Consider the following 27,969-nt stretch of genomic DNA (forward strand, 5'->3'; position numbering starts at 1 on the left):
GGAAAGCATGACTTTTAATGGGCTTCTGGAAGTTAATCAAACATTTAATTAATACAACCCGCTTCCTCCCTCTCAACAAAGCAGCACAATTAATACTTAGATATTGAGAGGACCAAGGTCATGTCTTATAAATCTAACTTTTTGGACGTAATTTGTTGAGGGTTTCAGAAACCTCTAGGGGAAGTTATTCTTTAATTAAAAAGTAACACAGAGTGAATATTTTAAGGCAAGACATGAATACTAATCCAGTTACTACTTTTTATTCATAGCCCAGGCCCCAGCGCTGTCTTCAGACGAATGAGCATTTACTTAGATAAACTGTTAAAAGTGGCTATTCGTGGGTGATATGGGGTCATTCTTTGTAACAAAACACAGACAATATCACGCCATCTTTAGCTCTATGAAATGTTTCAGAATGTTTTAAGATGTGTTTTTCCAGCCCAGAGCATTAATGATTTATAAATCTGTTATGATGTTGTACCCGGTTGTATGCTATGCTACCTACCCATATGCTAACATTAGCGGCTAACAGTTAACGACTGGCTACTAGCTAACTGTTAGCCAGCCGCTAACGTTCGCCTATTTCCGTCAGGAGCTGGTGGAAACTAAAAGCACATTACAGACGGATTTTTGACTTACATTTAGTGAAGCAGACGCAAACACGACTCCAAACGAATGCTATTGTTGCTCGGATCCACACCTGCTGGGTGTGTAAAAGTGTATTTTTTCCACCCTTTCTTTCACTTAATTGACCAAATAAACTTTTATCATGTTGTTGTGTTTTAGCTTCGTTTCAGCTGGCCCCAAAAGTGCCCCAAAATGTATGGCAGGTTAAAGGTGTTTTTTTCTGGGGGTAGGCATATTGGCAGAGTGCAGCTTCAGGTGCATTACGGCCAATTACTGGAGTGTTGGACAGTAGAATAGCAAAAACCTAAATGATCAAAATCATATTTGAGCGGCTGGTCTTTACTAATTATTTAGAAGATTGCATATTGTATTTCTCAGCAGATTCCACAATGTAATATTGTAAGGTTTATTTTATGAGTGAGACCTGTGTTCTTATCATTTTTAAACATGATCTGCTTTAACTTCTGCTCTTCAAGCATCTAATGAAATAAAAAAACAGACATTTTCTCATTTTGAATATGCTGACTTAGTCTGACACATAGCCTACTGTGTTAGTAGGCTACTGTATGTCACTAAAGAATACAGGATGTGTTCAGTTCAGATGGGTATTGTGCTTGCTCACTGGCAGAGTTCGCTGAGATTATTTATGTTATTTGTTCCACCAGTGCTTTGCCTGCTAAACCCCACGAAGATATTTAGAAAAATAGTGGCTCTGTACTGTGATGCTTTACTGTTCCACTGAAACACAGGCTTTTCCATCTAAAACTGCACACAAATCTACTAAAACCAGGTGTCCATTATAATGTTTCTAATAATTATTTTTCACAACAAGCATTTTTGACTCGCATAGTAGGACAAACACAGGTTTTACTAATAACCGTTAAGGAATCTGCCCTCTAAGCTATTATTAATGTAATTATTTACACCTGTGCGTCACCTACTACGACAGTCTAAGGTCTTAACTGAAAAGACCAAAAGATTGTATTTGTTTGTGCTACTTAAAAGACAATCATAACAAAACCCTTTTTAAAAATACTTTATTTAAAAAGGGAACCTTGAGCATTAATATCTCATTTCCCTACCACCATGTTTATTGTTATGTGCCATGAAATAAAAAGTGGCTTGGAAGCTTTCTCCACATGTAATGCAGATCTTACATGTCACAAAAAAATAACAAGTTTTCTGAGAAAAATATTTTTTTGTGAACATCATGCAGAAATGTTCTAATTCAGACATTACAGGCAATCCTATTGACAGTATGGTTTACACATAATATAATATATGACATCACATTTGCAGTATTCATTTGTGGTGTCAGCTACAGCTATAAAAGGCAGTTTATACTGCATGGTACTCTCTCTTACATATCCACACACATAATACTTTTAAAGTTGCACATTTACACATTCAGACACACATAGAAAAACAGAAACATGTATAACAAGACAAACAGTTTCAATTTGGTCCCTAACAAGCAGTTGATCAAAGGGCTGCCACCACTGGCACACAGGCAGTCATTCATGAGATCCAGGAAGTATTCAGTACCAAACATGAACAAATGTTATGGTTGAGTTTTAGTTATGCTTAGCATCAATGTGATCAATTTCAGTTTAAATTCTCTATGGGATTTTGGAGTTTACTCATTCACAGACGTGTACAAAAACAGAAAACTGAATATATATTTCTGTTACAATTATACAAGTCAGGCGTATTGAATACAATCTTGGTTTTCAATCACCACGTTTCTTTCAAATGTTCACAAATCATAGGGATTGTTCTCTGAACTTCGATTTGTTTTGCTTTCTTTTGTTTCTCATCCTCTAAGTGAGGACATTTTGATGAACAATTTGATCCCATTACACAGAGCTGCCTTTCTCTGTGAAATAGGAAAATCAATGAATAACTCCCTCAGTTTTATAACAGGCAAACACATTCTTACATGAAAATCGACACCTTCTAGTGTAACATATAAAACACACTCCTTTATAGTATATTACATATTTATAATGCAAGGGTAACTATTTTTTACCATACAAGGAAAACATCTTGCCATCAAAAAGATTAACAATTGCACATAATGATCGGCTAAAATATTTTAGTGACACAAGAAAACATGGCATTGGTATTAAAAATAGATCAACATTTGAACAAAATTGTACATTTGCTTTTCTATATACTTTACAAAATGAGGACCATTTATTTTCTTGGAATAAAAAAAAGATAGAAAAGCTTCTGAGAGAATGAAAAAACAGGCAGCGAGTGTACAAAAAGATTTGTTTTAAAACAGGCCCTTGCTTTTCTTCAGATTCTTTTGCTTCCAGTTTGGCAGAGCGTTGAACTCAACTCGACTCATTTCAAGAAGTGTCTGCAAAACATCAGAGTGAGAGGACAAAGGTTACACAAGGCCTTATATAATAATAAATAATATGTTTGTCTAGGTGGGCCAAGTGCTTTTTACTGTATGCATCTTTCTGTGTCCTCAACATATTTGGCATTTCAAATCTGTAATTTGCTGCATTATAAAAATATGACACGAGACTGACTAATCATTATTTTCAACATTTAAGCTATTTTATTGGCTCTTCTTTCCTGTCGCAAAACTCTCATACGAAGAATATCTATGTATTCTGCTTATAAATAATCTGATCTAACAATATATCAACTTTAAGCTATTTAAAATCCTATTTGAGATCAGCTAAGTGCCTTACCTTGAAGTCCTGGTCGGACAGGTAGTCCTCCAGGCGCAGAGGGTCCACTCCCTCTGGGAGCTGCTTCCCGGTCAGCTCCTCGATGGAGTACTGCTGCTTACTGAGGCGAGACAGCGCCTCCTTTACCAACATCACCTTGTTCTTGGAGCCCTCAGTCTGCAAACACATATCATTAAAAACCGGTAAATAAATGCAAAGAAATAGAGCCATTCCTCTTTGTGTGTAAGCTAGGGTTTACATCCTAAAAAACAGGTTTAAAAAATATCAAAATGTGTCCAAATTGATAATTGCTGCAAGAAAGAATCAACGTTACATTACATTTCTTCAACTTTTTATTTAAAAATGATGTGATGTTATAATAAAACTCTTTATGTATAAAGCACCTTTTGAAAAAGGGTTTAACAAAGGCAGCAAAATAGAACAGGCAAGTCATTTGGCAGATAAAAACCCCATTGAGAAATAGTTTTGGGCTGGCACTTTGACAAAACAGATCTGGTTGAGTGAGATGATTTGGATTCTTGCGTCAACTACATGAAGCTCAAGCAACTGTGATAGCTCCACTTACGCCGGCACAGACTCGTAAAGTAAAACATCAGAAATCAAAATGTAATGTGTATCAAAAGTAACCCACCTTTGAAGTGATCGTGGTGTCCTTCTCCCAGTATGGGAAGATGTTGGTGAAGGTGAGAGGTTCACAGCCTGCTAGGACCAGATATGCCTGAGGGGGGCGCCGAGGGTTCTTCTCTGTAAATCATACCACAGTGTAGAAGATGAGTAAAACATGCTTTACATTTCATAATTCATATACTGTATGGGGACAAGTAATGTGTGCTCATAATACTGATGGTGTAAATACAAAAGCAATAGCATTATTTTTTGAGAGTGCTTAGGGAAGTGTTTGGCTGCTAAACATGTCCTGATCAATTACTGTAGATCCAGGCTATGTTCGAAATCTCATGCTAACATAATGCATACATATTAACGATTAGGTATGCCATCACGAGCAGACTGTTTTATAGCACTTAATTTAATATTTTCCAGGATTTGAAGGCAATTAGTATTAGTTATTAATATATTTTCTATTGTGCATTATATGTCTAGCTCCCGCCTTTATTACTCTTAAATAAACCCTAACGTCTCGCTGTCATTACTATAGTATTTATCTTATCAAACAGGTAATCATTTTCCCTGGCAGTCCTCCATTGGATAGTCTGAAGACCCACAATGCAATATGGGGGCAGGTCAGTTTGTCCATTAACCTACTATTGCGTACTTAGAAGTTCTTGTTAATCTACTTTACATCCAAGCATTTATCCAATACAAAAAATGTTCATACCTATAATTGTTGGTAGTATGTTAGTATGTGATTTCGAACAGACCCCAGACATTTTAGCTACAGTGGATGTATGTGACCTCTGACCTTTGCAGTACTGCAGCACAGTCTCCATGGCACACTTCCTCTCACTGTTCCAGCGCATCTTGGCAGAGCCGGTGCACTGAGTGTCGTCAGGCTGCCAGCCCTGCCACAGGTACACCTCCATTCGGTTATCCAGCAGGAACAGGGCTGGAGAGGTGAGGCAGAGCAAGGACATGAACACCCAGCAGCAGGAAGAGGCACTACAGTCCAGGTATTGTTAGGCTGACAGTAACAATAAAACACATCCATCAACAGCTGTGAAAGGCTCTTTCAAAACCAGCGTCTTATTGTGTCGTTTTCAAGGTTTAAACAGGGAACATTGAGTAACTGAGTTTTTTTGTGATTTTAGTTTTGTCCTTCCTTATGTGAAAAGAAACCTGCCAAGACTCTCTTTTAACAGAATTTCTGATTCACATTAAAAGGTGACTAACAAGAACAGAATAAACGCTGTATTTTTCATGATCAATCTCAAAAACACAAATAACAATTAATTTAACTAAATGACTCAGTCAAGCCACTGATAACTAAGCTAACAAAGATAAGTATTTATTAGTAAATAAATACAGTTGCTGGTTGATCCATTTAGTTATGTTTTCCTCTTTTTCAGGCAAGGACAGAACCATTTTACAGATTGTAAAGACCATTAAACAGTGAGAATTGAACGGACTGCAGCTGGCTATTTAACCTTTTTTTAGGATACCATATACGACAAATTATCAAAACCTAATTCACTGGATTATAACATTGTTACAGGTGTTTGGTACCTGGCTGATGTGCAGAGTAGAGGTTCTCCTGCAGGAAGGGCATCGCCATGACTCCCTCCGACACCCTGGCTGGATACAGACGCTCCTCCCCTTCGAACACTCCGGAGCTGGCGCTGAGGCGGAACAGACGCGGTATGTAGTTGTACTTCCCTGGATCTGGAGAAACACACACACACACACACACACACACGTCTCATCACATCAGCTCACACGCTGAACACAAGCTGTGCTCTTATTTCTGCTGGTAAGTTACTACATGGTTTTTCCCTCACTTGGGATACTTTTGGCCTATTTAAATGTTCAATCATTTGGGCAGCATTGATGCATATTTCATACAATTTGTAAGTACGTTTTTTTCTCCTGAATTTGTATCTTTAACATCAGCCTCAATAAGTCAAAATTAAATAATGCAGCCAAAATACAGAAACTCAGGCCCTTAAGGACAACCATTTCCCTATTAAAATCCATTAAAAATTCAATAAAATGTTTTTGATCCCATGGCAATTAGAGCATTTAATTAAAAATATATATAAAAAGGATATCAGATATTTAATCTAGGGCCCTGGCTAACCTTTTTCAACCAGATTGAGCCGTTGTCTCATGCGTGTCCTTAGTGGAAAATAAATGTTATTTTCCTGATTTCCACTAGGGGGGGATTGGTGCTGTATTATGTGTTAGATGACATGCATCAACATCAATGTTGTTGCTAATCTTTGACATATCCCAGACTGTGAAAAAAAGTCTAAACTTGAATGTAAAGTATTCAATAATTGTTTGTTTTACAAATTGCTATTTAAGGGTCTACAATTCTGAAAATGATTACTTGGCATTTATTATCAGGAATGAATTTGGATAAAAGTTACTGGAAAACAATATAAATATTAGTTGTAATTGATATTCTTTTGACATGTTCAGCCTCTAAAGATATGAGAGCTGCTTTTAACAAAGTAAGGCACAAGGCATAGTATGCAATGTGAGGTCGCACCTTGCAGCATGCAGTCGTAGGCCTTCTTGTCCAGCGGGCCCAGAGCCTTCACAAACTCTGTGGGTTCAGACCCTTCCTCCACCTCCTCCACCTTCACACTGCTGCTGCTGCTCAGACCTAACTCTGAGGGACACCTTGAAGACACCAACACAGAAACAATGTCAGTCCACATATGCTCGTCCACTAAACATATTAACGTCCATCTGCTCGCTCCTTACCTCTGGGTGAGTTTGTCTGCAGCTCTTTTGGCCACCTGCCTGGCTCCAGCATGTGCTTTGCAGCCGTGCCACAAGAAGAGAACGGCTGTCTGAGCGTTCAGAAGCACCAGGCTGGCACGAGAGCGCAGACTGGCATGCTGGCAATCCACCTCCACCAGCGACGCCTCCACCTCCGCCTCTCCACGGACACAGAACAACCTCCAGCCGCCTGCAGAGATGAACCACAGATAAAAGCATAATGTCACATTATTCACTGTGTTTATTTGACAAAACGTGTTCAACAAGTCCCAAGCCACCATTTGGCAACACTGAGTTTGATACAGTATTGTATGCAGTGATCCAAAGCCTATAAGTAAATTGGCTGGAATATAGGGCAACACTTAAAAAAAAAAAAAAAAGTATATTTGTGTACCTGTGTTGTTGGCACTGTTTTCTCTACTGCCCTTGTGGATGATCAAAGCTCCCTGGAAGAGCTGGAGGAAGCATGGAGGCTCTTTCCCTGCACTCACCAACACCTGGTGAACAAATAAGACAAAAAACACACACTTTTATATATCCAACATTCATGTGTTCATATTCTGTTAATAAAAGGCCTGATGATAACCTTATTGACAATACATGAACACAACCCTGATCATTTTTACTGACCTCAATATTGTTCAATGTGTAAAATGTGTGTGTGTGTGTGTGCGTGCGTGCGTGTGTGCGTGTGTGCGTGCTATTATACCTCCCATAATAAGACTTTGGCACAGACCTTTTTGCTTACAGGGCACAAGACTCAACTCATTGTTTTGATTATTGGGTTTTATTTCATTATGTTTTATTTATTTGGATATTTTGTAAAAGTCTTTCCCTAATTATTAAGAATTTGAAGTTTATTGTTTTTGAAAAGCTGTACTTTAATTTTTATTCTACTTTTTTTAAAGGTCCCATGTCATGCTTTTCCGGTTATTACCCGTCCCCTTGTGTGTTATGAAGGTTTTTATGCATGTAAACGGTCTGCAAAGTCACAAACCCTCAAAGTGCACCCTGTAGCGAGTAAAACTCTAACACAGAAAAGACCTGTCTATGCTGCCCCAGAACGCCTCGTTAGAGATTTTTCTTTTTCCATTTTTTCCTTCCGGGAACCAAGTGACGTAACGGCGACCCAATGGACCAATCCGTGGAGCTCCTCACACACACACACACACACACACACACTCTCTCAGCGGCAAAACTGTGATGCGCTGGAGGGGGGGGGGGGTGCTAGTGGAGCCTCGCAGCGGCGAAACTGTGGCTAACGCCATTGTAACACATGATCACTGATGTTCCGCTGTAACGGTGGTGGACTCATCAGAACAGAGTGGGCGAGCTGACCAATTAGAGCACAGTGGGCTCATAGGGAGGGGGGGGGGGCAGGAGCTCCAACAAGCCGTTTAGGACAGAGAGTGAATACACATACTATACACAGAGATGCTGTATGAGAAACCAATGTGATTTTGGAACATTGAACAATGTAAATCTATTCTAGTAGACCTCAACAATGGAATTATGATCAGTAGAAATGGCCATGACATGGGACCTTTAAATCATTTTATATGTGGCATAAAACGGTCTTAAATGCAATAAATGTTGTTTATCACAGTTTTAATCATGACAGTACTAGAAAAACTGGCCTTTTTAGAGTCCTAATCGGAAACTTAACATGAAAAAGAGAATAGATTTGATTGGATGTGTGTGGCTGTGATGAACTGATACCCACTTGTGATCCTCTGTGGCTGCCCAGCTCCACCGTCATCAGAGCCGAAGTTCCCTTCTCACTGACGCTGGATTTACTGCCTTGCCAGAAAAAACAAGCTGTCCTCTCTCTCCCAGGAGTGCCGGCACTCAGCTCCCCGGGCTTCTGTCGCTTACCCACTGTGAAAACCGGACAAGTGGATAAATGAAGAACTTCTGCTTTCACTTCTGGACAGCTGTAACTCTAAAATGTAACACTATAGCCTCTTCATCTGTCAAACATTGTTAACCACACTTACATTTGCCTCACAGATGTGTTTTTTTTCCAGTTGCAATCCATTAAAACTAACGAGTGAAGTCGGGCAGATACTAATGCCATTAATCTTCTCCAAGGTCTTACCACTTTGTCATGATATTTAAACCTCCACTGTTTATTCTTCAGGCTACCTCTGTGCCAAAACACATGACTCACCGAGAGTGGTGATGGAGTATTTCCAGCGGATGATGTAGGTGTCGCCTTCGTGCAGTTGGCCCAGGCTCTCTTCAGGCAGCTCCTCCTCGCCGTGCTCTTTGATGTGCCAGGAATCTACAGCTATTGTAGCCAACTCCGCCTGCCTCCCGTCGTCCGCTCTCACCAGGCCGTGGCCCCGCTGCACGTTCACCCCCTCCAGGAGGGTCTTCACCGAGGCCGGCTCGTTGTCCAGCAGGGCCTTGGCGTCACATGGCTGCAGCTCCAGGTCAAGAGTGGGGCGGTCAATGGAGTGGACTGGGCTCTGAGAAGACAAAAGAAAGTTTCAGTAAGTTTAAATGTGTTACTTTGGTCAGGATTTTCATGAATAAATGGCATTAGAAACGGGGTTTATTCTAAATTCCTTTAATAATAATCCAAAAAGTGTATGAAAGCCGTTACTGATTCATGTAAAACACAAACACTGAGTCATTGCTAATTCCAAAAATGAACACATCCTGAGTCTAATCTCGTCTACCTTGATTTCCTCTGCTTGAGCAGCTTCCTCCTTCTTCCTCTCGGCCCAGTCCAGGAACTTCTCTCTGAACAGCGACGTCTCATTGTGCTCCGACAGCCGGCCAAACAGAGCCCAGCTGGGGCGACCCTCCCCCTGCCTGGAAATCAAACATACAAGAAAAATAAATAAATCCTGTGTACAACTGTACCAGCAAAATGAAACCACTAGGGGCTACAATAACACCACCAGTAGTCCAACTAACCTTCTGCATGCAAAAAGTGCAACACTGTTATTTTACAAATGTGTAAACAGCAATAAAAAGTGGTAGTATTAACACGTGATACTCACTGAGGCACATCTGTATTCAAGCAGGAGGCGTCTAAAGGGTTAACTCTGCAGCTGCTGTAGTCGTAGCTGCCACTGTAAAGCTGTTTGCCCAGTTTCACAGCAACTTTTCTGTCACCCAAGGGCACATCTTTCCCGTGCCACACGTACACTTCACTGCCAAAATCAAACACCAATACCTGTTGTAGGGTGTTGGCAGCGGGGGGAGGGGGAAGATGGATTGCAGTTGTTACAACATGCAAATAAAACAAACACCGTGTACTGAAATGTCTGTCTGGACTATTATGGACTCTTTTTAAAGATATAATAACGTCACTTTTCATACTTTCTATGCCAGTCTAACTTTTTTTCAGGCTTAAAATCGATCAAAATAGTTCGTAACATAAATATGGTCATTATTCTTCTATATAGTAGCAGTGTTACCTCTTTGGAGTCGAGCAAGGAGACACTCGGGATGGAGGCCCAGGCTTCTTCATGAGGAACCAGTTTGTCTCCCAGGAGTCGGTACACCCCGTTAGAGTCCAACACTCCAGTCTCATACAGCTCGTCCTCCTCTGGCTCCCCCGCTCCTATAACACACACACACAGAACAAAAAGCAGGGTAAGCATGTGTGTTCTTAAGGAAAAAAAACAGATCTAATGTTTTACTTTACCTTTTAAATATCCTATGAAACAAAGACTGTTGTTTTTGATAGCGCTTTTCTCTGAATTAAAACGCTAAAAGGTAATGTATTAGGTCATTTTTGTTACTGTTTCCAAAAGATGTTACAACTGTGAAGATTAAGTATGAACCTAGAGGAAGTGCATTTTTACAAAAAATGCAAAACAAAGATGTCTGATAGTCAAATTAGTTTCTTTGTGGAATAGTTTTGAAGGGGAACCGAAAATGTGAAATACACCCAGTAGGTTTAAAAGAAATATATGTAAAAATAAGATGAATAATGAATATAAAGTATTATTTTCGTTGTACTTATAGTATATATAGATATATTTTATTCTGTTTCTTGTATGTGTGTATGAACCTCTGTACGGGGTCTGTCCTCCCAGCAGGGTCCAGAACTCTTTGGCCCATCTAGTGTCCGTGTTGATGCCCTCCTCCAGCACCGTCACCTGGGAGGCTTTACACCCCATGTCCCTCTTCGCCTGAACGAACGCTGCCATGTCCGACGCCTGGTCACAGAAAACATATGGTACAGTACATGTCACGCCTGTATTTGAGGTATTCAACCTTTTTATTTGAAATCAACTTTATTTAATGGATTTGTTAGCAGTGAATTAAGGCTTTCTTTTTCTGTTGCTTGATTCCAACAAATTGAAAACAAATCTGTGAATTTTCCAATATACATTTGACTACAGAATAATCACAACCTTTAAAAAGTTCACATGAGTTGGGAACAATCCAGAAATCTACAAATGAATATAATTACTGTAGCCTATTTTTATGTGCAACTAGGAAGAAGTGTTGAGTTTCAAAAGAATGAATAGATTGATTTATTATTTGAACGTCAATGTGAAAATGAAGCTTCAAAACTATTCTGTACGGTCAACAATTATCAAAAAATGTAAATCCAAAGCAGTTTCTTCATTCTTCTCTACCTTAGCTTTCTCTATGACGTTGGCAAACTCTCCACTCCACATGTAACATTGTTTTGGCGTGATGAGGAGGAAGCAGTCTCCGCTGTTCAGAGAGTGGGATGTGGGCTCCACCAGACGCACCTGGATGTGCCTCCGACCTGCAGACATGATAAAGCATTTAATACTTTGACTTCAGCAGTTTAAATCTGAAACATACATGACTGATCTGGTATTGAGCATCCTTTTGTTGTGGTTTATTAACTGAACATCATTAAGAGATAACACAAGAAGCCCTTGCTACTATAGATCCCCATACCTGACACCTCCATTCAACACATGTTTACAGAAAACACAGTTCACCTTCTTGAGTTTCTGACCTTTGATGCGAATGAGCATGAGCTTGTTGAAAGGCAGCGTGCTGTTGTTGGTCACAACTTCGGTGGACTTCACGCTTCGCAGGTTGATCTTGCGAAAGTTCTCTTTGCTGGCGAGACCCGCCAAGGCCACATCAGCGAGATTTGATTTGGAGTGCTTTGCCACTTTAAAAGAGAGAAGAAAAGGATCAGTGACATTAGAAATGAACACAGTTGAGTTGAAACACTTGAGCGTACAGTAGGTATTCCCTGATCTACTCTGCCATCTCTCTCATTATAACAAATAAAGACCAGGATCAGATTTATATCATAGATCGTAAGAGACATTTTCAAATGTCTGTTTTGTGTGAGCTATACTTAGCGGCCTACACACGGCTGCAGATCTTACTTCCTTCTCTATCGCTGTGAAAACGTCACTGAGGTCAGATTAGCCCGTGAAAACTATTCAAAAAAAGGAATTGAATATATGCATTAGATAAGTATGTACAGCTGCTTGCACTTTCAGAACAGCTTTAGTCATAGAGTACAGCTTATTGGCCTGCCATTTCAACTTTAGCTTTCATGCAATGCGTTTAGGGATAATAAACAAATTAAACAGCTGTGTTTTACAGAAGTGCACATTGTATTTGGAGACTGTTGGACAGGAGATTAAGTTATTCATTTATGTTCTGTATATGAAAATGTGTCTTAATTAATGTCTGACAAATATGTAGCCACTGCAACGTTACTTTTGGAGTCATAAAGGTTAATATTGCCCTTTGTATGCAAAATAATAAGTACAAAACAACAAAAAACAACCAATTATAACCAAAAGTAAATGTCAATGTTTTATGGGAAATTGAATTTGTTTTATATTTTTTGGACTATTATGAGATTCCACACCGGTATTACAATTGTAATCTCTTATAAGGATACGTTTCATACACCAGTAGAGCACACTGCGACCCACAGAAACCCCTAAAGGCCACTGTGACCGTGTCAGTTTATCATGAACAACACAACATATCTTTATAGAGGCATAATACCAAACTGTTTTGTTGTAGATTAAACATTTGTGCTTGAAAGCTCTTGCCATATAGGAGACTTTATCCTAGCTATGCTGAGAACCTCATTATCACTTTAGTCAGTTAAGTAGTCTTACTCCTCTCCACTTGGATCCTCTTGGTCTCCAGGGAGGCGACGTTGAGCCTCTGCTCGGTGTAGACCTGTCGGATGTCGTTGCGAGCAGCGAGGGCCCGCAGAGGGTTCCTGGAGCCCTGGTTCCTCCTGGGGGGGCGGACCGCTCTCTTGTGTTCTGTCACGGCTGACGTGAGCCTGAAAACATACAAACACAGAACAGTGGGCAGTTTTAATGGAAGCCACCTACCTGAGAAGAAAAAAAGGGACTCATAAGTCATTTAAAATTGTCAAAGATATTATTATTGTACACTAACTTTGGTGTATTGGTATGGATCTGGCTGAAGTCCTCCTCTGTTAAAACCATACTTGAATCATGGAGCGATGTCGGTGAGACAGTTTTGTAAAAGTTGCCGAATGTCTCGTCATCGTCCAGAGTCATCACTTCTTTCTCCGTCTCTGCCGTCACCTCGACAGTGGATATCTTGTTTTTGCTCACACCTGACCCCCCCACCATGGAAGGAAAGAAAGAGGATAGAAAAGGAAGTGTTATATAGATATGTTCTCTTGCTAATGATTTTAGTGAACACATGTGCACAAAATGTGTTGGATATCCTGTATCGGTAAAGGAGAGTTTAGATTGAAATTAAACAAATATGGAATAACAAAGTTGTTTACCTACGTGTACAATAGATCCCCAATAACACAATGTGTGATAAACCATCATCTCATATGGAAGAAACAGGGGGAATGTACCTTTACTGTGTAGCTTGTCGAGGAAAGACTCAAGCTTGTCGAGCCTTTTGTCTCCTTCCACCTTGACATCTGTTCTACTGGAGATTTCTGTTCAGCAAAAAAGGAACAAAGGCTGAATATACTCAGTATTACAATCCAACATCAATCTTTGGCATTCATATATTTGTATAAAAGGCATCAAATTCTATTAGAACTACTACCAACATTTACATTTGTTCCGTGTCATCTGCACCTTATGACACAAAATGACCATGACTATAATTACATGTTAATTATTCAGACCATCTGCTGCCCTAACAGACACATCGGGTTAATGACTTCCCTGATTAACTAAATGATTCACACACTGACTGACTGACCTTCAAGCGGCTTGACAGGCGTGGCGTTACACTTCTTGAGGGCAATAAGAGGCGACTCATCCTTTCCGGTGTCTGTCACAAGACCTGGAGGAAGACAAAGGGGGAAATTATTAGGGCTGCAATATCAACATATTTACATTATTAATGAAGTGTCAAATATTTTCTTGATTTATTGTTTTGTCTAAAATAGCCAGAACATAATAAAAAATGCACAGTAATATTCCAACATTTTCAAAGATATATATTTGGTGAATATATGAGAAAGACAAGCGTCAAATGATCCCATTAGATTAACTCGTAGATCTTTTTATTTAAAAGACATTTTGCCATATAATAGAAAATAAATTGACTAATCATTTTCATGTTATTGGGTCCAACATAATCTAATTAGCAATATATCCTATTATATTATAGCCCCGACTCATTGTAGGCTGGATATGACGCTGCTAAATTGTTATACAGTATATGCTTTTTTTTTTAGGGGGCTGTTTGCCATTCTTTAAAAAAAATCACATTGTTTAATTAGCTGTCGTTTTCTGAGGAGGAAAAGGTTATGTCTGCTTTCAATTGTCTTTATGTATGTGTGTAATATAAAACAAACAATATTGTTAAGCCAACTGTAAAGACACCTGAAGGAATGCAGAGGTCACAGAGAGTTTGCACGATTGGCCCGGCCTCCCGCAGTAGAACAATAAGCACGCACTCATCTCACCACACTGAGTAAACACACACACTGCAGTTACCTCTCTTGGCCATGCGTCCAGCCACAGTGAACTGGACCGAGTCGTTGGCTGCTCCTTTGCCTCGGCTCTTCCACTGTTCCTCTTTGTCTTTCAGCACCTTCATCCTGTCTGCCAGCGACACCTTGGGCCCCAAATCCACACTGGATTTCTGTTGGGATATTTATTTTTTTAGATTCAGCATGAAGACTTGAGATCATTACTGTCCATTCATTTCACACATGAACAGACAGTTATGAAGACCCAGTGGAATCATCATGAATGAGCAAGCCGGCTTGCATGAGGATAGGCGGAGTAAGACAGTGAAGCCACCAGAAGTGAATTTAAGGGCGAATTATGACAGATCCCAACCTTTTTCTAATTTATTTCTGTGGGAGCGTGGCTTCTGCCAAAAACAACTACCCCCAAAAAGGTCTTACTGTGTTATTCCATACTTGATTTTATGCAAAGAAAACATGAAGAATGTAGAGTCCTGACAATAAAACACCAAAAGTGTCCAGAAACCTTCAAATGGCTGCTATTCAGTAGAGCTTTCCTTATGTGATTTACTCCTGCTGCCATCTTTGCACCTGAACTCCACCATTAAAACTAAGTTAGCAGCGTTTTTACTGCACTCCTGGTCCCACTGGACCCCTGAGCTGTTTTATAGTAATTAATGATATTCCACTCTGAAATATTTGAAGCGTTATATGGCCCTGCTTCAGCTTTTTACTGGCTGCCACCCCATATTCCTTCTCTAATAATGAGCAATCCACTGCATGGGATGTAGCATGAGTTCACATCCTTTCTACAGATAATACAAACAGAAAAAAAAGGAAGGAGAAACGCACAGAAAATAAATTCCAAGCAGATAATCAGCATTAGGCAAAGTGATTATACAAAGTGGTCGGTGATTGTATGTATTTCTGTTTGTATTGAATAGTCTTTGAAGTACTTTTGCCTGTTTGGCTTCACAGCTGGGACGTTTTTTCTGCAGGAGAAGAAAGTAAATGACAAACAAATGATCAGGATTACCAAAACTCAACATCTTGTTACAGTCATAGAGGAATTTCTTTTGAGGATGAAAGATGATCCGTGTGAACTGCTGACTGTCATTCTGTATTTCACAGCATCATCTGCACGGTAAGCTCTGAGGAGTCAACTTTAAACAGTCACAGATGTCAGCAGCTTCAGAGTTTAAAAAGACGTTAAAGTGGTGAACCGCTGCCACACTGATGTCATTACAATGTTGTTGATGTAAAATTATAGGCGGCATTAAAAATGTCTAATCGTGATCAGCAGTCTAACCAACTTTAAACGTTGTTTCTCTAAATTAACCTCCGGACCTGTATTAGTTGTCTACAAGATACATGTGTACAAATCATTATCATAATAACTTCTGCATGAAAATAAAATAAATAGACTGTAACCGACTGTAGCTTCATTTTGTAGGATTGTTTACTTACACATTTCATGATTTTTGGCAACAGCTAACCAGAACTTCTAGTTGTATTAGGAGCTAAAAAGTAAATGGCTAAAAACTGAAAGTTCAATTTACTCCTGGGTTTACTCTCGCCCAAAGATTGATTGCATACATTATAAACACATTAGAGTTTGTTATATCCAAAGGCTAATTTGAGTTAATAATTTATTTAATGTAGACAGCTACCATCTATTATATGTAACTAAAATATATATACACAAGCCACTTTTGCATGATGTTTATAAATCATATACAGAGTCTTTCCCAAAAAAAACGACTCTGTGACAGGAGGATCAAACGTTTACTCCTCACACTGTCATCCTGTGTCTAACAATACATGTTATCTGTTGACATGTCCCTCAGCAAGACTCGTCATCCATGCTTAACCAATCATTGTTGACATCCTGGCAAGGAAGGAGGTGGAAATTAATCCTCCATGTAACTAAAATATTGAATAACAAGTCTGAGTAATGCAATGTGTCATAAGTCCTGACTTAATGACACATGCTACAATATTCAAGAAGGCATGTGGTAACAATGGAAAAACACAAGTTTCCCTCACACATCTTCCACACAATCAAAACACATAACAACCTCCCCCCTCCCCCTTTCTCTTGTTCTGTTGCTCTCACACAGCAGTGCACACACACTTTGTACTTTAATGTCAAACATGTTGCATGGCCTGGTCAAATATTAGCGTGGCACCAGACAAAAGTTCAAAGAAAAGCATTTAATCACACTGGCATGCACACACAGACGACACACTGGGGCCGAACATCAAAGTGAACTCACGCTGACTTTATAAAATGAAACAATATGACATATAGAGCTGTTTCTGCACACTTTTATAGGACAATCCTGTTTTTTGTACCTTTAAACTATTACTGCTCAGAAATGCCACTCTTAAATTTCGTGCACACTACATCACATTCAGTCTTTTAGTACAGCACTAGGGCACATGAACGACGATCCCCATTATCTCACGCAGTCCTAAAGCGTTCTCAGTGCAGCCAGCAGCCCATCTCTGGAGTGGATCAGAGAGGGGAAATACATTGGCCTGACAGGACCCTGGAGGGAAGGGGAGGAGAGGAAAGGCCCAGGGCCTCAAAGCCCCCACAGGAAACCATTTTTCTCAGCCCTGCCTTGCTGTACAGTGCAGCCAGCACCTCAACATAAACCACTGACACAGATATGGACCAACTGAGGGCCAGCAGACCACATTCAAGTACCCAAAAAGCAAGTGTGTCGACAGCTCTGATTTCTCGCTGGTATTTCTCAGCGTGTGAGAGAGGTTGTCCAGAGCACAGGTAGAGCAATAAGAGCAAAACATGTCTGTGCAAAGAGGTGAATATAGCACATGTGTATGCACACACACACTCACCTGAAGAGGAAAGGTTGACAGGCGGGTGGCAAAGACAAAGAAAGGGGTAGAGTCCGCAGGTGAGAACAAAGGAAAACTGGAAAGAAGGGAGGAGGAGAAAGAGCAGGAGGAGAAGAAGAAAGGGGAATTATCAGAGGGGCTTGGAGGAGAAAAAGCAAAGCAGGGCGACATTAAACTGCTACAGCTGGAGAGAGTGGGTTTAGGCATGGAAGACCATTTAAGAGCATTTAAAGTTTGAGAAGATGGAAGAGAAATGAAAAGGGGAACAGATTGTTCATAACAGTGCATGCAAAGAGAGCAAACTAAATAAATGAAAAGCAAGGCAGGGTAAAAAACTAACCTCATTGTTTGGTTTTAATCAGGTATACATGTGTTTTACTCAATGTATTAGCTTGTGTTTTTAAATAAAGAGCCTTTTTCTACAAAATCACAAATCATTGCGGAAAATCCACTCGTCCTCAGTGGATTATCTCCGATACATTTTCTGGGAATCAACCCACCAGGGACTATATTTCCAAACGATCATTAGTCTTAAATGAATCAAATCAGACTATTCTTTATTAAATCATCACTGGAACACACTTAGATATCCTGTGGGACTTGAAAGTAAATCGTAGATATCAAAATATTCATTTAATATCCATGTGTAAAGTTCACTTACTTTACTGGCAAAACGGAATTGAGATTAACAAAGCAGCAATTTTTTTAATTTGTTTTATCTTGGTAAAATGTGTAATTAACTAGTGACATGCTGCAAACAGTCAATGTAGCTTATCATAACAATCATTATTCAGGAGAAGACATGCCCCCCTTTACATTTAATTTACAACAAGGCCTCACTTTACAACACAGCTGCGGCGCAGAGAGCAGCTCAGCAGGCTTAACAGGAAACATCTGGAGCTGGTTGAAGATGACCATGCTGTGTACCATGCATGCTGCATTCCCTGGTCCCCCACATATCAACCAAAGAGCAACAACATCTGCTCCGGATTGGCAGTGTATACGATAAAAATCACATGCCGAAACCTAAAAACCAATGGCCTTTCCTCAAGAGAGAAGCAGAACTGTAACAAGAACGGTCACATGCGAGGAAATGCCCCATAGCCAATGCCGACACGGCGTCAATGCCAATTATTTAGCCAAACCATGTATTATCTACATGTGATGTCAGTTCCCACAGCAGGTTTTAGACAAATTCACAGGCACTAACCTCAGACAGACTCAAAGGAAGAAATCCGCAGACTTCTGGACTTCCCCTTCCATGCATGTGTTTTGTGTTGATGAGACATTCCTTCTCATGGACTTTGTTTTGACTTATCATAATGAAGACAGACCACACAAATATAAAATGACATCAGTTGTTAGTGTTTAATTGATTGGGGGATTAGTAGGTATTTGGCTGGCTGTACATACTTATTAAGTAGCTTTTCCAGACTGGAGAGTGGATTTACTTTCTTTCTTTTTTTTTTCTACGGATGAAGGATGAGCCAAAAAGCAGAAATCCCCCTGGAGGATCATTGATTTGGACAGACAGCCTGCCAGGAGATGGTCCATTTAAATGAACATGACATCACTTTAATTTCAGTGTCCAATTGAAGGATTTCCATGTGGCGCTCGTAGAGTTGTTCCACTGCTGTAGTTGATTTCTTTCTCTGTCCGTGAAATGGTTATCATCAGAGAGTGTCGGGTTGTTTTTCCTCTTGAAAACTCGGTCTTGTTTGCATAGGTGAAGAGCGTGTATAAACCTGCATGCACCGCTTCCAAAACACGTCAGTTATCTTAGCATGTGTTAAACATTAAACCCTGACCTGTGTAAGACTGTGTAACCTGGATGTTTATATTTTCTGAGACGGGGAAGTCTATAAAGAACAGAACAGCTCGCTCATGGAAGGAATTATTTTTGAAGCTCTTGAGAGCAGGAGAAAACAGGAGAGTACAAAAACCAACAAAGGGAAGCGGGCTTTAGCTTGTAAGGTTTCAGGTGTTTGGTCATGGTGTTGGATTTTATTTTCACAAGGGGAAGGGGCTTGTCTCTCTTTCTCTTTCGTAGGCCAGTTAAGCCCTGGATCTCTGGGCTTTGGCGTCACCACTCCCAAATCTGCTGCAACCCCAAGCCCTCTTAACCTCACGCCCTTTTGGCAGCAACTCAGGGGAAATAAGCTGATTCAGCAGAGGAAGAAATGCGTCCACAGCCAAATCCTTCTTTCCCTGCACACAAAGCTGAGAGGAAGCCTGGACATGTGGCAGTAGTTACTAGTTCCTGCCTGTACACCCTCCCCAAACCTGCTCACTGACCAAATACTAAACCCAATGACACAAAAAAAACAGGCTTGCTCAAGTAAAAACCTACCTTTTTCTTCCAGGCGTTTTCAGCATCTTGGAGCTGGCCGAAGCGATCAGACAGTTTGGTCTCGATCCGGTCGGAGGCTTTGGGTTTCTTCACTCCATCCTTCTTCTCTCCTTCACCAGTGTCCTCCGTCAGTCTGAAATAAAGGCAAAGACACGTATGTTTTTCTCTATGAAAAAACATAGTTGAAAATACATTCACTATGCATTTTGGAAAGCCTTAAAGGTTTTATGTAATATAATATGGCAGTAAACTAAAATATAGTGGAGTAATGGCTTCCTGAGCAGAGAATAAAGTCACAATGTCTTGTGTTAAATATGTTATTAAAAAGTTGTTACTATGACATTTGCATAAATTTAATTTCTCATTTTCAATTAATTTTTTCTTTACACTGCAGCTTCTGTATATATTCATTTTTTTCTGATGTTGAAGGTTGTATGTTTTTTTAAGCTTTACTCCCTGACCTTTCTTTTGTATATTACTTAGTCAAAGGTTTATAGTTCTTATTTATTTTAACTACTGTATATATAAGAATCTGTGACATTCAAACTTACTGTCTTCTGGGTGCTTTAATTACATTTGATTCATTTGTACCTTTATTTTACCAGGATATTCCCATGTTATGCTAGTCCTGGCAACCATTTGAGATCATATACCTCAAATGAAATGAACTCGGGGACACTTGAACCCCCTTTTCTTTGCACAGACACAAATATGTGCATCTAGGCCTTATCCCTGATCAGATGAATGCATGCTGTGGTTGTGTACATCCATTGACCTCTGTAGTGAGCCGCTCTGGCTTCCATCAAGGCTGCTCTCGGGCTCCTCAGCATCCTCGGACACTGTGGACGCCTCCAGGCTCTCGAGGGGCGACGGGCTTCTCATGTCCTCAGAGCTCCCCCCACTGCCACTGCTCCCCCCCGCCTGCGGTCTGCCGCTGCTGAAGCACCCTCCGTCTGTGGTATTCTCGGTAAATGACTCATCTTCTCTGTCATTTTCCCCGTTGACCTCTTCCTCTATCTCCTCCTCCTCGATCTCCTCCTCCTCTTCTTCTTCTTCTTCTTCTTCTTCATCCTCCATCTCCTCCTCTTCCTCCTCCTCCTCCTCGCTCTCGGCGTGGCTGAGGGTGACGCTGCTCTGTCGGGCCGGTGTGCAATCGGCCGCCGAACCCTCGCTGTGGTCCGATTCCACGCTGGTGGAGCGGCATTTCTTCAGGATTCCCTTGATGCCCCGAGGCTCAGAGTCCTGGCGCTGCAGAGAGGACGGCTGGCAGGGAGGAGAGGGGGGAGGAGAAGGGGGGGGGGAGGCGTCTCGGTTCCTGCTGAGGTGGAGAGATCCGTCGGAGAGGAGACTGGAGGGCTGATGAAGAGGGAGAAAGCTTTTATTTTCTACCAGCAATAATATTTATAAAATCTGGAAATAACCATTAAAGTTCTAAGACTACTTTAAGTGTATTCTATGGTCTGTGATTATGGCGTGTAATGCTATTTGACCAGACAGTTTCCAATAGCGCTAATTTGCATTTTCCACATGAACAGTGGAAAACCATTTTTCTTTCTCCCTTTTTCCCAAGCATGAAGTTATACTCCTTTTCTAACTATTTTGCTGCTTTTATTGAACTACTGGTGTTATCAAGAAAAGTCAAATGCATATAAGTAAAAAGAAAAGAAGAGTAACGGTACGTCCACACAGCAGCGTTAAAAAAATCTTCCAACGCTTCTGCCCATTCACTTTGAATGGGGTGACGTCACTTTGCCGAACTGCATTGTGGGAAGCAGAGCGGAGCTTTCCAGGCATCTCAGGCTTCAAAAGTTGAGCAATGTTCAACTTTTGAAGCTTCTGAAGCTTTCGGTGGAAGCGTCAGCCAATCAAATCATATGCCAGTACAAGCTCTAGCCAATCAAACCGCTGCTTGTGTCTCAGGGGCGGGAGATTCATGTGATTTGTTGTTGGTCGAGCTTCAGACACGCCCGCCGGCAAGCTTTTTCCAAAGCCGCTGTGTGGACGGGCCGTAACAGAGCTTCAGAAAGCTGCATCAAAGGTGATTATGATATGGGATTAAGTGAAAATCCAGGAGTTAATGGGTGAAATCAAAAGAAATAACCAGTGTGTCAAGAAGGATTGTTAAGGCTGTGCCCTGGTCAACAAATCTGCAAGACTTGTTTGGGACGTCACTCGTGTTTGTTTGTTTTTCTAAGAGAGAATAGCGTTAAAAGAAAACACATGTTGTGTCAAGTAAGTTTTATTGTGAGACTAAAGCTTTGTGTGGTCTGAGCTTACATTAAATATGAACTGTTATAAGGATGTGATCATGAAAATTATTTAAGTAGTAATCTTAAAATGCAAAAGACAGTGATTTTGCGGTTTTGTTTCTATGGCATTTGCTCTATTGTCATTGAACAGCACTGGTCCACTGTTGTATTTAACTCTGCACTTTATAAATACACTTGGATTGAATAGCCAGGAGGAGCATGAAATGACACATGTAAACACACCCTTTTGAGTGTGATACTGTATGCTGTTGCTCAGACGATAAAACAGCAGCTGGAGCAACAGCAGACGTCCTACTGACAGGTCAGAGTTTACGAGGGAGCGCTGATTCAGGAGGAGCTGAAGGACGCAGCAAATCGTGAGACCAGCTGGGTGTGAAAGTGCAACGCTAACCAGGTGGTCCTCTTAAATGAAAAACACCAGAGCGTAGAACACGTTTAAGAGTGAGTGTGTGTGTGTGTGTGTGTGTGTGTGAGAGATTGTTTGCATTGCATCGGTACATTGGTGACATGAATTACAGTCTGCATGTCATCTTCTAAACAAAAAAGTAAACCAAAGCAGACCCAGAGGTTCAGAGAGCCAGAGTGCAGGTGAGTAAGCATTTTGGAATTGGCCCGCATGCAGAGCCACAAAATATGATTTTTTCCCCCCCACATTACAATCCAGAGAGATGACTCTTATATTTCAGACTATTGAGTTATGGAAACCATGTTGTAATGCATCAACTGAAAAAAGAAATGAGACCTTTTCTTCCTCAGTGGAAGCGTTTTCATGCGGCTCCTTCCATGACGGGTCATCTGGGGCCTCTTTTTCATCCATTACCTTGCTCCTATCAGTTTTGGAAAGGCTGAAATATGAGCGGAAAACAGGCGAAGATGGTGGAAACAAAAAACACATTTGAGGTAAAAGTGATTCAGGCATTACATAATGGAAAGAGCTGCAAGGTGAATTTAAACCACAAACTAAGAAATGACATTAATCTGTTCTGCCACAATCACATTTTCCTTATGTTATTAAAACATGACTAACAGTTAGGGGCATAATCAATTATTTGTGTATACTTAATGTACTTAGAACACAGTGGTTAATAAACAACCTCAACTGAACGTTACTAAATCAATGAGTAAAGCGTGTTGAAGTCGTTTTTTCTGCAGACGTTCTTATTTTCACTAACCCTAAGGGCGTTTCCAAAAATCAATAACCAGTCACCGATATGGCACTTAGTAATCAACGTAGGCTCTCGGCCAGCGTAATGATAAAGAAAGTGAACTCAGCTTATAATTGATCTCCTCTGATGAGTGTTTTTGACCTTTGGAAGGCAGTGATGCTTGGACACATTCACTTTTGCTTTTAAGCAATATTTTATTTAGTCTACATTAGTTTTTGTCATCAGCTTGATTTATGTATACAAAAATGTTTGGTTTATTTGATGCAGTGAAATAAAGCTTTGCTGAAAACATTAAGTTCAAATATCCTGATCTCACTTGAAACTGAAAGCAGTGTATGGGTCAGTTCAAACTTCATGTGAACAAAAACAGTGAGCGAACTCTGAAAAGTATCTACACACAACCAGCATGTGGGGGATTTTATAGATAGACACAATAAATACACACTCTCCGGCTCAGTCCAGACTCCAGTGGTCACCGCGCTGGGTACAGTTTCACTGCTCCAGCTTTTAACTTCAGCCTGGTTTGCATCACCATGGCAACCACACAGCACTGAGGCCTGTGTATTAAATGCATGTGCAAGAGAGTGTGTGGCAAGCCCTGCAGGTTTATCTGGTTTATCTGTGCAGCTGTTCACATCACAAGAGATCCTTTCAATTGGCCTGTAATTACCGCTGCTCTCTGCCTGCTCGGCCTCAGTGCGTTTGTGTCACGGTGAATCTGTTCTAGCTGCTCGTGTTGTGGCATAATGTAATGAACCGCAGACCACAACATTTATTACTCTAATTATGAAGAGTCTATTCAAAGTGTGAATGCAACTAGTCTGACACAACTAACACCATCCCAGCAGAGGATATACAAAGCTGTGAATCAGTTACAGATTAATTCAGGAGTTGCTGTGATTAAAAATCAACTTTGAACCTGCCTACCTGGCGGAGGACTCTTCCTCGTCGCTGCTCATTATTGGACTCTTTCTCCTGTTGTTGGTGTGTTGGCGGCTGCTTCCATCCTCCATCCCCTCCTGGTCCTACAGGCAGAGAGAAGGGCGGCAAAAAGCCTAAAGGTTAGGTAATACTTTGCTTACTTCCTACACTAGCTGTACAAAAAAAATCTTTATAATGGGAGTGCATGAATGAGTAAAAGCTCCACCCATACACTTGAGTGGAGCAGTTAACCCTTTAAAAGCTCCAGTGGAGTTGCTCAAGGCAGTGCAGTAGTAACCTACCACCACGAGTGCATACAGGAAAAAATAGAGAGATGAGCGCAGCCTGTACGGTATTTTCCACATTAAAGTAAAGTGGCCTTAGGGGAGACATTAGGGTTTGTTTTTACTCTTTTCATACCATCATTAAAGGTTAAAAGATCTCTTCCAGACATATTATATGACCTATAAAAAAAATACACCACCGTGAATAATAAATGATGATGCATTTATGTCTAATATTGTCTTTCAATTAGAATATAAAAATAAAAATACGCAAAAAGGGGGGTAGATACATGCTTTGGTTTAATATCAGACTTTTTAAAACATGTGTATAGTGTGAAGTTGAACTGTGCAGCTGTGTGAGACCTGCATCAGTTCACACTTTACCGAGGCCCTGGGCTGACCTGCAGACAAGTGGGTCTCCAGCTGTGAGCCAAAAAAAACGGAAATGAAATGCTGCTTTCTCACAAAATAACTAACCCAGGAACTTATTTTTCACCCAGCGTGAAAAGCATCGCCTTCTGAATAACAGGCTTTAATATGCTCAGGAAATTGAACCAGGAAACAAATGTAAATGAGCTGTATCTTTCTCCAGAAGTCTCATCTACACATTGATTGCCTCAATCCACACTGTAACCTCACTCCTGCTGGACGCTCTGACTCCATCGCTCTCAGCGGGGGGATTTGGAGCAGCGATGAGTGATAAGGAATGAAAGTGAAGACAGCGAAGAAAAACACTACTGATGACTTTCATGTGAGACACATTGGAATAACAAGAGATCTAAGTCAGGACAAAGGACGGAGAGAGAAGAATAAAAGCAAAAAGTGGTGTGATTGTGGGATGGCCTCTTGGTGGGAGATTGTTTTCCCAGCAGGTTTTGCCGCCATCTGGGTTCACTTGGTCAAACTTGGCACTCCTCCTGGTCTGTAAAGGCCAAGTTACAACTGCTATTTACATCCAATATGATGAAACCTAAGCAGCCTGGGAAAGACGGACAGTGTCTTCATTTTTAAGCATGCATGTATGTATGTCCCGTAGTAAAGGAGGCATCATAAAGCTTTTGTTCCTGACTGGATCTCTAGACGTCTTCTTCCCACCGTTGCTTTAAGACCCCCTTTGACTGTGTGTGTGAAGTCATAACTTTGGCGAGGTGTGTATGCAGGTGCAGGACAGCTCAGTCTGTATGGAACAGCTCAATTTGATATTAACGGAGCAAAAGATCCGGGGGGGTTGAAGCGTTCACCAGCTGTGTTGGAAAAGGGCTCGGAGTAAATCAGCGAGGGGAATGAAAAATTGTAACCTTAGACAGAAAGAAATATGGATATAGCATCTGTGACATCCCTCATAGGTTTCTAAATAGTTTTGAAGCCCGGATTTGGTGTGCTGTCAAGACAATCGCACACACACAAAATGAATAAGAGATTATGAAACATTTGGACAAAGGGAGTAAGGAGACAGCCTTAAAGTACCTTAAAAATAGACGTCTTGGAAGTCCTCTTGGCATCCACAGGTTTCTCGTCAACTAGAAAGAACACACACACCATGAATACAACAATAAGAAGACATTTGCTAATGCTTCCTGCCAGCAGAATATCAGATGTTTAGTCAGTTTGTCACATTAAGGGTTTTAAGGAGGACAGAGTGTGTTTGGTATCCAAAATATAATACACTGTTAATGTTGTGGGATATGGTAAGATCAGACATGCTAAATCATACACAATTCTTTGGGGAAAACAGAATATAATTGCACATAAAGACACAAGCAAGATTTAAGCCAGGTAATAAGTCAGTGCATGCCTGTACACACATATTAACACAAACTCCCCCACACAGACATAAACCAGAATCTCAGTAGGTCCAGTCAAAGTTTTCCTTGCTCTGGATAACAGTTTGGAAAATATAAACGGGTGAACTGACAGGATCAAATCTTATTGGCTAATAAGGTGTCTTTGGATCTGAAATAGGAAATGAATGTAGCAATGTATTCCTCAGCCAAGGGTGAGTGTATTCAGACACACCAAAACCATCCGGCATCTATCTGCTGCCAAGAGTTAATGATGAGATATTATTATGCAATACATATTTTTTTGGTTTGATTGTTGTGCGTGTTCCTATCTTCTATTCTCATGCGGGTAGTCTAATCAAAAACAGCCCTGAGAATAAAACCTTCTAATCTGCACGCAAGGAAACCATTACATTTAATGGTATTCCTAACCAACACAAATGTCTTAAGTCAACACGCTCAAATCCACTCATCTACTTTAAATCAGTTTGTATTGCCTTGACAATGAGACGTGCTGATATTGTTCCCGCTCCAAAGAAAACAAATGAACAAACAATATCCAAAAAGTCTCTGACGCCCTCCCTTTTTACCCCCAAGAAGCGATTCTTTTGCAGCCTGATACTTTCATTTTGAATACTTTAGATTTATGTTTCCAGACACAGCACACATTGCAGACTGGTGATTCCCCACCGACTGCACATTCATACTTTTTTTTGAATGCAGTCCAATCTTTTTCACATCATCATCCATCAAATGTTCAACACAGAGACAGAGACAGAGTCAAAAAGAAAAACTCCAGGGATGGAAAAACCTCCACTTAAGTTTACGGACTGTTCCATAAGTGTTTTCATCCATCAGAAGTGCTCGGTCACGCTGAGAGTTTATTGCAAGGGCCTTTGACCTTGTCACGGCCAAAAGACGTTTCTCATAGCAGACATCTTGCATTGTCACAATAGGAGAAGCATGTGGTTATAATCAGGGCTGGGGATTATATCTAAATGATATTAATATTGTGATATGAGATTCTATACCGTCTTAGATTTTGGATATCGTAATAAGGAGAGTTTCCTGATTTATAGACTGTATTACGATAAGGTCGTAACATTTTCTGATGCACCAGACTGTTCCTTCTTGTTCATCTTCTTTGATCCATTTAGTCATTATATCAACATTCAGGCAATCCATTTTTTGTAATTGTTTACACAGGGGCTTTTTCTTCTGTAATATCATTCCTTGAACAAATGCCTATAGGCTCTGCACACAAGAGAATATAAGCCAATATGAGCAGTGTGGAATCTATCTCACATTTAAAGCAATAACCTTTTTCATCATAGTGAGCTTAAATTAATCCTAATGCAATCTTCACTCTGCTAATGTGAACATGGGTTAATGCATGTGTGCAGTTTAAACACACATCTTACTGAAGGTTTCTACAATGTGTTCACTTCACTATGAACCAGTTTGATGTATTTATGTTTGTATTTCCTCAAGTGTCCAGCAGAGGCGTTCAGGCTCCAGGGCCCCGACTCCTCTGCCAGCTCGGACAGGAAGCTCATCAGCCTGTGAATGGACCGATAATGCTCACACACTGTCGCTTTTCACACACCACTCGCACGCCTCAATTACAGATGAACACTGACTGCTCTTTGTTCCTCTCTCTGTCTCTTTGGGTCTTTCTTTTACAATGAT

The 27,969-nt window shown here is 40.5% G+C and overlaps 1 protein-coding gene across 3 annotated transcripts in view; it reads right to left on the reverse strand.

Annotated features, from left to right (window-relative positions):
- Positions 1 to 1,648: 1,648 nt before the first annotated feature.
- svild (supervillin d) overlaps positions 1,649 to 27,969 on the reverse strand; it is a 47,660-nt gene continuing 21,339 nt past the window's right edge. The window contains exons 4-30 of one of the 3 annotated variants that reach the window (XM_034119167.1): positions 25,967 to 26,019; positions 24,222 to 24,319; positions 22,871 to 22,955; positions 20,634 to 21,214; positions 19,859 to 19,991; positions 15,600 to 15,635; positions 14,669 to 14,816; positions 13,926 to 14,009; positions 13,567 to 13,653; positions 13,128 to 13,311; positions 12,836 to 13,008; positions 11,698 to 11,859; positions 11,342 to 11,478; positions 10,768 to 10,915; positions 10,169 to 10,314; positions 9,749 to 9,924; positions 9,422 to 9,557; positions 8,908 to 9,208; positions 8,461 to 8,615; positions 7,132 to 7,234; positions 6,720 to 6,927; positions 6,502 to 6,635; positions 5,517 to 5,672; positions 4,756 to 4,899; positions 3,967 to 4,079; positions 3,336 to 3,491; positions 1,649 to 2,992 (exon numbers count right to left, since the gene is read on the reverse strand). In XM_034119167.1, the coding sequence (XP_033975058.1) occupies positions 2,906 to 2,992; positions 3,336 to 3,491; positions 3,967 to 4,079; positions 4,756 to 4,899; positions 5,517 to 5,672; positions 6,502 to 6,635; positions 6,720 to 6,927; positions 7,132 to 7,234; positions 8,461 to 8,615; positions 8,908 to 9,208; positions 9,422 to 9,557; positions 9,749 to 9,924; positions 10,169 to 10,314; positions 10,768 to 10,915; positions 11,342 to 11,478; positions 11,698 to 11,859; positions 12,836 to 13,008; positions 13,128 to 13,311; positions 13,567 to 13,653; positions 13,926 to 14,009; positions 14,669 to 14,816; positions 15,600 to 15,635; positions 19,859 to 19,991; positions 20,634 to 21,214; positions 22,871 to 22,955; positions 24,222 to 24,319; positions 25,967 to 26,019 (4,124 nt within the window). In that variant the 3' untranslated portion in view covers positions 1,649 to 2,905. Of the gene's footprint in view, positions 2,993 to 3,335; positions 3,492 to 3,966; positions 4,080 to 4,755; positions 4,900 to 5,516; positions 5,673 to 6,501; positions 6,636 to 6,719; positions 6,928 to 7,131; positions 7,235 to 8,460; positions 8,616 to 8,907; positions 9,209 to 9,421; positions 9,558 to 9,748; positions 9,925 to 10,168; positions 10,315 to 10,767; positions 10,916 to 11,341; positions 11,479 to 11,697; positions 11,860 to 12,835; positions 13,009 to 13,127; positions 13,312 to 13,566; positions 13,654 to 13,925; positions 14,010 to 14,668; positions 14,817 to 15,599; positions 15,636 to 19,858; positions 19,992 to 20,633; positions 21,215 to 22,870; positions 22,974 to 24,221; positions 24,320 to 25,966; positions 26,020 to 27,969 lie in introns of all 3 variants that reach the window. The other 2 variants (XM_034119166.1, XM_034119168.1) reach the window with 2 other exon arrangements.

This window comes from Trematomus bernacchii, unplaced genomic scaffold (genome assembly GCF_902827165.1).
Source record: "Trematomus bernacchii unplaced genomic scaffold, fTreBer1.1, whole genome shotgun sequence".
In the NCBI taxonomy this organism is placed as follows: domain Eukaryota; kingdom Metazoa; phylum Chordata; class Actinopteri; order Perciformes; family Nototheniidae; genus Trematomus; species Trematomus bernacchii.